Raw genomic sequence first — 9,157 nt, forward strand, 5'->3', positions numbered from 1 at the left:
TTGACAAAGTATTGATTCATATATTCAATTCAATCATGAGAAAAATCAGCTTCAAAACCATAAGGTGTTGAATCAAAAGTCCAATGGAATAGTACTATTATAATTATAACAAAAGAGTACAAACATTATGGTCAAGAAGAAGAAGAAGAAGATAGCAACATAACTGTAATATTGACTGGACTAAGTCGGTACTCATTAGTCAAGTCATCAACAGGGCTTAATCTGATATCTAGCTTGTTGAATGCAGCTATAATTTAAAGTCTAGTTTTGTTTGGACTAACTTCATAGCTTTTTTTCTTCTATTTTTTCTTTATGCAGATATCCTGTAGTAGCATAAGTTTATTTGTTTATCTCACTCTCTTTATGCTGATATTTTCTCCTACTAGTTCCAGCCCTGTTCCTCAGATAAAATATGATGTCTTTGTTAGCTTCAGGGGTAGTGATATTCGCAAAAATTTCCTTAGCCATGTTCTTGAGGCTTTTTCGCGAAAGAAAATTGTAGTCTTTTCTGACAAGAAGCTTCGAGGAGGAGACGAAATATCAGAACTTCATACAGCAATTGAAAAATCATTGATTTCATTGGTCATATTTTCACCAAACTTTGCATCTTCACATTGGTGTTTGGATGAGCTTGTGAAAATAGTCGAGTGCAGAGCAAATTATGGCAGGATTCTATTGCCAGTTTTCTACCAAGTAGAGCCCTCAGATGTACGGCATCAAAATGGGAGTTATAGAGATGCTTTTGCTCAACATGAACAAAAGTATAATTTGAATAAGGTGCTAAGTTGGAGATATGCTTTGAAGCAATCTGCCAATATGTCTGGATTTGATTCATCACATTTTCCGTAAGTGTTCTTTCACAAATAAATTTTGATAGGTAACTAGTCTAAAGAAAATTCAAGAGAGGTAGAAGTACTACAGATGTAAATTATTACATGCAAATAGTTGAGAAGTATGTAGAATCATCTCTTGATGTGGATAAAACCTAAGCTATCTTAGAGAAGAAGTGAAGAGAAAATCTAAATATACCAGGTTGGTCAAAAGTTGTGAATAAGAATCTCTCTCTCTCTCTCTCTCTCTCAGACATACACACTCAATATTTTGGGCCGTTCATCATTTAAGCCCACTAGGACTTTGTCCCATATTGCATCCTTTCAGGATAAATAATAAATAATCTGTATTGAAAAATTCTTCAATTTTACATTCAAAGTAAGGTATTGTTAAAATAAATAAAACGTGGTTGAAATTTACACATTTTCTCTCTTCTTTGTTGTACAGGGATGATGCTAAGCTTGTAGAAGAAATAGTTCAAAATGTGTTGACGAAGTTAAATCAAGTCGATCAAGGCAAGTCAAAAGGACTTATAGGAATTGAAAAGCAAATTTTGCCTATAGAATCATTGTTACATTTAGAGTCAGAAGATGTTCGTGTTCTTGGAATTTGGGGTATGCCTGGTATTGGTAAAACAACTATTGCTGAAGAAGTATTTCGTAGACTACGTTCTAAATACGAAAGTTGTTATTTTATGGCTAATGTAAGAGAAGAATCAGAAGGATGTAGAACAAACAGTTTGAGGCTAAGAAAAAATCTTTTATCCACTCTATTAGAGGAAGAAGATTTGAAAGATGACATGATAAATGGATTACCTCCTTTGGTTAAGAAAAGGCTAAGCCGCATGAAGGTTCTTATTGTTCTTGATGATGTTAAAGATGCAGAGCAACTAGAAGTTTTGATTGGAATAGTTGATTGGTTAGGACCAGGAAGTAGAATCATCATAACTACTAGAGATAAACAAGTACTTGCTGGAAAAATTGATGATATATACGAGGTTGAGCCATTGGACTCTGCTGAATCTTTTCAGCTTTTCAATTTAAACGCCTTTACTAAACATGAGCATCTCGAAATGGAGTACTATGAGCTATCAAAGAAAATGGTGGATTATACCGCAGGTGTTCCACTGGTTCTTAAAGCTTTAGCTAACCTTCTTCGTGGGAAAGATAAAGCCATATGGGAAACCCAATCAAGGAATCTTAAAATAGAGCAGATTGAAAATGTCCATGATGTTTTTAGATTGATATACACTAATCTTGATTATTATGAAAAGATTATATTCTTAGACATTGCCTGCTTTTTTGATGGATTGAAGTTGAAACTTGAACTCATAAATCTTCTATTGAAAGATCGCCATTATTCGGTGAGCACTAAATTAGACAGGCTAAAAGATAAAGCTCTTGTAACTATTTCTCAAGAAAATATTGTATCAATGCATGACATTATACAAGAAACGGCTTGGGAGATTGTTCACCAAGAATCTGTGGAAGAACCTGGAAGCCGAAGCCGACTATTGGATCCTGATGATATTTATCATATATTGAATGATGACAAGGTAATTATTTTTCATAGAAGATTTGATTATTTTTGCTTTGTATTGTTGGAAACATTGCTTATATTGATTGATGTTTGAAATTTTTTTACTACTCTTTTAGCAGGGAGGTGAGTCCATCAGAAGTATGGCAATCAGATTATCTGAAATTAAGGAGCTGCAGTTAAGCCCTCGTGTATTTGCCAAGATGAGCAAATTGAAATTTTTGGATATTTACACTAAGGAGTCTAAAAATGAAGGACGTTTGTCTCTTCCTCGAGGGCTTGAATTTTTGCCTAACGAACTGAGATATCTTCGTTGGGAGTATTACCCTTTGGAATCCTTACCATCCAAGTTTTCTGCAGAAAACCTTGTTAGATTGAGCTTGCCTTATAGCCGATTGAAGAAACTTTGGCATGGAGTGAAGGTAAGTAACACTATATATAGTCTAAAGTATATTTTTAGTCTAGTGACTTATGGTTCCCGAAAAACTTGTCGCATTTTGATCCTTTATTATAACTAAAAACGTGTCAACATCATTCTAAAGCCAACTCTGTCGGTCAGAGAGCCTCTGTATGAACTTTTAGTTGCAAGTTAAATGTGCTTCAATAGTTGAAAGCAATTATTCCTACTCCCAAAATTCAAGAGTTTCTTTATATGCTCTCTGACTCGTGTAGTTCGCTACAAATAAAGATCAAAGGTGACACGTATTTAGAAATGAAGGATCAATATAAGACCCATAAAAGGGATTCAAAGCAAAAATGATATTTTGAAGGACCTAAGACATATTTAAACAATATATATTCCAACATAAGCACTTAGTTAAATCCAGATTCAATTGGCTGACAAGTCTTGTCTTGATTGGTTCTAAATGAAACAGGATCTTGTGAATTTGAATGTCCTTATACTCCATTCATCCACACTCCTAACAGAGCTACCAGACTTTTCAAAGGCCACAAGTCTCGCAGTCTTGGACCTCCAATTCTGTGTAGGGTTGACTAGTGTTCATCCATCTGTTTTCTCTCTCAAAAATCTTGAGAAACTGGATTTGAGTGGATGCATTTCCCTTACAAGCCTTCAAAGCAATACTCATTTAAGTTCCCTTAGTTATCTCTCCCTCTACAACTGCACAGCACTGAAGGAATTCTCAGTGACTTCAAAGCATATGAGCGTATTGAATTTAGATGGCACGAGTATCAAAGAACTACCCTCATCAATTGGACTTCAAAGCAAACTTACATTTTTAAATCTTGGACGCACTCACATTGAGAGCTTGCCTAAGAGCATCAAGAATCTTACAAGGCTGAGACAACTAGGTTTCTTTTATTGCAGGGAGCTTAAAACCCTACCAGAGCTTCCTCAATCGCTAGAAATGCTAGCTGTTGTTGGTTGTGTATCACTACAGAATGTAGAGTTCCGTTCAACTGCCAGTGAACAACTTAAGGAAAAGAGGAAAAAGGTTGCCTTCTGGAATTGCCTTAAACTAAATGAGCCTTCTCTCAAGGCTATTGAGTTAAATGCTCAAATTAACATGATAAGCTTTTCATACCGACATATATCAGAATTGGACCATGACAACCGTGATCAAGATCACGACCAAAATCTGAATCATAGCATGTATCTCTATCCAGGTAGCAAAATTCCAGAGTGGTTGGAATATAGTACAACTACACATGATTACATAACTATTGATCTTTTTTCTGCTCCTTATTTCTCTAAATTGGGATTCATTTTGGCCTTCATCATTCCAACCACCACATCAGAGGGTTCGACTTTGAAATTTGAAATCAATGATGGTGAAGATGATGGTGAAGGTATCAAAGTGTACTTGCGTAGACCACGACATGGAATAGAATCAGATCATGTGTATCTAATGTATGACCCAAAATGTTCTCGTTACCTAGCTAGCCGAGTCAATAATCGGTCAAAGATTAAAATTCAGGTTAGAGCATCATCGGGAATATTGACGCCTGATCCAAAAAGAAATATAACACTGCTATCACCGTATGTGCCAGTGCAGTTAAGAGGCTTTGGAGTTAGCCTGGTAACCCCTTCACGGTATGACAAGTTTAAACAGCAATTGGCATTTCGTGATGGTAATGTTGTTCCAAATAATATGTGTTCGGTGAAAGAGAGATCAATATTTCTAGGAGTTTAAAAAGCTAAACAGTTCAATTATTTCTGTTGCCTGTAAATTGGAACATGGAATCAGACCTTGATTGAATAATATCCCTTGTGATAGCTTGTATGTGAAGTAATTTATGTAGGTTTTGTCAACTTTTTTTTTATCCTTATTGTTTTGTTTCAGAGATTACAAAATTTGTAGAGAGGCATGATTCAGTATACATACATTTGGATATAAAATTGTCTGTACTGCCATAGAGGAATGGATTGTCAATTGTATCTCCTGCCAATGACCTGCAAAAGGCATCATGTAGTTAATAACAACTTCAAGATTAGAATTGCGGTGAGTTTGATGGAATCACGGAGACACGCTAACTTGATTTTCCATAATTATAGCACAAGCATTTATCAATATAAGTGCTTCTCATACATAAGTTATCCTATAACAAGGTATAAAAAAATCAAATTATTTTCACATAACGTATAAGCTGAAATTTTCGTAATCTACCATGAAGAGCTTATGGAAATAAGTTGAAAACAACTCATGGACTAAAAAGTAGTGAAATTTAGAGGAAAATTATTGACAACGTAGATAGGAGAAAATTACAAGTTAGTGAAGAAAAATCAAATTCAGCATTGCATTGCTTAGTGTAAAGTACTACTACTAGAGGAGGTTTTCATTGTTCAGTTTGCACCAAACATCAAGCTTCATGAATCTCGATCGGATCCCCTTTATTTGAAGAATGTGAAACTTGTGGATTTTTTTTTTTCTTCCATGTTTCTCTCTAGAAATGCTCATTCAATTGAGAGGATCTTGACTCCATTATTGTTGCGTAACAAATAGCAACACACATAATGCATTATTTTAGATTGGTCACTCCAAATTATGTGTGATCCACGTGAGTTAAACTCAATTAAAAAATGTATGTTAAAATGTCTGTTATTAACATTATCCATAGCAAAACATAAGAAATTGACTTAATTATCCTTTTAACTATACTAACAAATGTTCTAAAGATATTGTTTAAGAAATCTTAATAGAAAATTTTATCTTGAAAGTATAAGTCAAACATTTATCAAAGTTCTTTTTTGAGAAAAAGTCAAATATTTATCAAAGTTATAAATACACATTTTTTAACGCAAAAATTATTACATCTTTTGATTCCTTAATCAATGTTCCGAATGACACTTGTGAAGAATCTTTGTAAAGTTTTTGATTCCTTAATCAATGTTCCTGATTGCAGTTATCACATAATTAAGCTCATAAGGTTGAAGTTTTTGAATCTTTGTGAAGAATGATGAGTAAAAAAGGTTTAAGATGGTGTTGTTACAACAACAACTAGCCAGTAACAAGAGATTAAACACAATTTCAATAAATGTCCAGTATAAAGCTTGTTGAGAACGTTAAAGAGACATATTATGCGTATATAAACATTTTATTAATTCTGAATTGTATGTACATGTCATGCGTTTTTAGACATTTTATTGATTCTGAATTTTATGTATATAATAGATAAGAGATTTGTTATATCGTTAATTTCATTAAAAAGTAAACATTAATTATACCTTTAAATAAAATTTTTAATACTTTTATTCTATATCGTATACAAAGAGAATAAGAGATTTTTAGGATTACTTTTTCAATATTCCATTTATCTTGTTTGGCCAGTTGAAAGTTTGGACAACAAGTTTTATGACTCACACACTATTTTTGGTCTAATACTAATTTTTTTTTATTAATTTGTTCTTAACTAAAACTAATCAATTACTTTTTTTACTAAAAAATCAGTTAATTACTTAAATTCAACCATTTAGTTAAACGTACTATGTATCACTACCAAAAAAAACGTACTATGTATCAAATAAGTTTTATTGCTCGTGCCAAACCATTTAAATGATTTTGATTCGAACCAAGTAGATGTATATTGTTGTTATGGAGTTGAAGTAGTTGCTCGTGGTTGGTTATGGAAATGGTTATACAAATTTTGGTTTCATGCTTCCATTGGATGTTTATTAGTACAATTTTCATCCATTTGTTTTTCCAATTTCCTTTTCAACATTGCTCTGTCCTCGGAGGTTTGTACATTGTACTTGACTTGAACCAAGGGTTGTTAAATTGTTATGTACCTAGAAGGTGTATGCTTGATTGTACTAAGAAGATAGTGTGAAGTGACAAAAATAGAGGTTTCATGTGAGTTGGAAGGAGGAAGAAGAAGAAGAATGAGAATTAAGGGAACCTCGTGCAATTTTTTATTTTATTCTTTAACACCCAAAAAAAGATTCATCCTTTAAATATATTTTAGGTCAAATTGCATTTTTTTTTTCCTCTAACTATTTAGGTAGTATCGCTTTGGTCCCTTAATTAAAATTCGATTTATTTTGGTCCCTTAACTTCTCTCTATTACACATTTTGGTCCTTTTCGAAAGTTTTAATTGAAAAACATTAGGTTTTCTTCATTTTCTTCTGTAATTTTTCTGAGGTTCTTATTGTTGAAGGTTGATGGAGATGATATGAAGATGAAAAAGTGGAGAAGAAGATGAAGAAAACCTAACGTTTTTGAATTAAAATTAACGGAAAGGACCAAAATGTGTAACAAAGAGAAGTTAAGGGACCAAAATAAATCAAATTTAAGGGACCAAAGCGATACTATATAAATAGTTAAGGGACCAAAAATGCAATTTAGCCTATATTTTATTTCTTTTAAATGTTTTATTTTAAATGTTAATTTTTTTTTGGGTCAAATAACCAAATAATTAGATATTCACCTCATAAGATGAACAAATAATGTGTCTAAAGGTTCGAACATATATCTTTGCATATTACATAAAATCTCTTTTACCAATTGAATTATACTAACATTAACATTTAAATGTTAATTTCTACATCGACAAATATACGAAGATGCTACATCAACATCTTATTTCTTAAAATGTGCATGGAATGATGAAACTAGTTAAAGCAATAGAGGATACAAATTGTGATCAAAAACTCATTTTAAACTTGTGGTAAAAAATTATTCGATGCCAAAAATATCATACTTTTTTTTTTTTTAATAAATTACTTTAATTAACGATGCATTTTTGTTGGGTCTTGTTAATGAGTGTTTTTATAACATTCTTTAAACATTATTCTATCCGTTCTATAATAAGTGAATCTTTTATAAAAAAAAATATTATCGTAAAATAACGGTTATATTTTATTTTTCAATACAATATTAAGTATATTTTTTCAATTATAACTTTAAGGGAAATGTTAACTTGTGCCCTCAAGGCACAAGTTTAGAAATTAATTGTAGAAACTTATTTTTGGAAAACGTGCATTAAATGTTTTGAAAAATTAAAAACTTATTTTTTCAATACAAAACTCATGATTTAATTCTTCTTTTAAATCCTTAACTTGTGCCCTAGTGGCACAAGTTAACATGATCCTAACTTTAATTAATACTATTTTCATCACTTCCAATTTTATATATTCCACTTTACATTTATGATAATAGAGAATGCACCAATACTTAAACAAGAGCACTTAAATTCATTTTTCTCTTTTTTTTCATTTATACATTTTTCTTGATATGTGTGAAATGAATAAATGACTCATTTAATTTGGGACGGAGGGAGTATAAAATAAGCAATTATCCTTTTAAAAAAGTCAAATATTTCGATTTCCAAGACATTGAATACATGCTTTATCATAAATATTTACTCCCGCAGTCCCATATTAAGTGACACAATTGACTTTGTTACATATATCAATGCATATTTTTATCTTTTGGAGAAATTGCACTCACCTCCCCTAAGGTTTATTAAAATGGCACTAACACCACCTCTAGTTTTAAAATGAATATTAACCTCCCTTAAGTTTTCAACAAATAGACAACACATCGCTTCTTGGTTAACACCGTTAAATTGTCCATTAAATAATTTTTTTTTTATGATACAATCAACTAGTATCTTACTCCATTTTTTTATACAGTATCGCTTGTTTTTTTGCAAAAAATAATTCTCATTTTTTTAAACATTGAAGGTCTAATGAAATTCACGTGAGAGTCAATGAAATTTGAGCAAATAATTGCATAAACCAACTAACCAAAGGAATATTCGCAAAGGGGATGACAGTTAATTTAGAGGGAAAATTGCGGCTCTGTTGCTGCTATTGGGAGTTTTTTTCTATCTTTTTTTACACTCTCTGTTGTATGGTCTTGGCTACCTATTTTTTCCGGTCCTGCTTAGACCTATTTTTGTAGTTTTACTGCGACGTGATTATGCTGTGTTGGTTTGTATTGGTTTCAGCCATCTCTGACGGGGTGGGGGTTTTGGTTTCCTACTGACCACATACATACGGCTGATGTAGTTCTGTTTGCTTATTTGCACATTTTGTGCATTTAGTTGTTATATATGTATGCTGCTTTCAATAACAACGACAACGATGGAGAGCAAACACGAAACAATGATACGACGACCGATCAACAATGTAAAAAAAGAATGGTGAACGAAAACAACACACCAGAAACTAGACAGAAGGATGCCACAATTACAGCTAAGAGCAACGACAACAACAATAGAGAGAAGGCACATAAACAGTGGTCAGTAGTGAGTGATGAAGTAGGAGGATGATCATAGATACAAGTGACAGTGAAGATGAACAACGTTGGAGAGAAGGAGGATGATCAG

At 32.4% G+C, this 9,157-nt stretch overlaps 1 protein-coding gene across 2 annotated transcripts; it reads left to right on the forward strand.

Annotated features, from left to right (window-relative positions):
- The first annotated feature begins 54 nt into the window (after positions 1 to 54).
- LOC11429461 (disease resistance protein RPV1) lies at positions 55 to 4,650 on the forward strand. Of its 2 annotated transcripts, none has more exons than XM_039828471.1 (4): positions 55 to 845; positions 1,279 to 2,386; positions 2,487 to 2,789; positions 3,243 to 4,650. In XM_039828471.1, exons 1-4 carry the CDS (start codon positions 313 to 315, stop codon positions 4,518 to 4,520), a joined length of 3,222 nt encoding a protein of 1,073 aa, XP_039684405.1. In that variant the 5' UTR covers positions 55 to 312; the 3' UTR covers positions 4,521 to 4,650. The 2 variants fall into 2 exon arrangements, with proteins under 2 accessions (XP_039684405.1, XP_039684406.1); XM_039828472.1 differs by having other exon boundaries at positions 2,490 to 2,789.
- The last annotated feature ends 4,507 nt before the right edge of the window (positions 4,651 to 9,157 follow it).

The sequence above is a fragment of the Medicago truncatula genome, chromosome 8 (genome assembly GCF_003473485.1).
Source record: "Medicago truncatula cultivar Jemalong A17 chromosome 8, MtrunA17r5.0-ANR, whole genome shotgun sequence".
NCBI lineage: Eukaryota > Viridiplantae > Streptophyta > Magnoliopsida > Fabales > Fabaceae > Medicago > Medicago truncatula.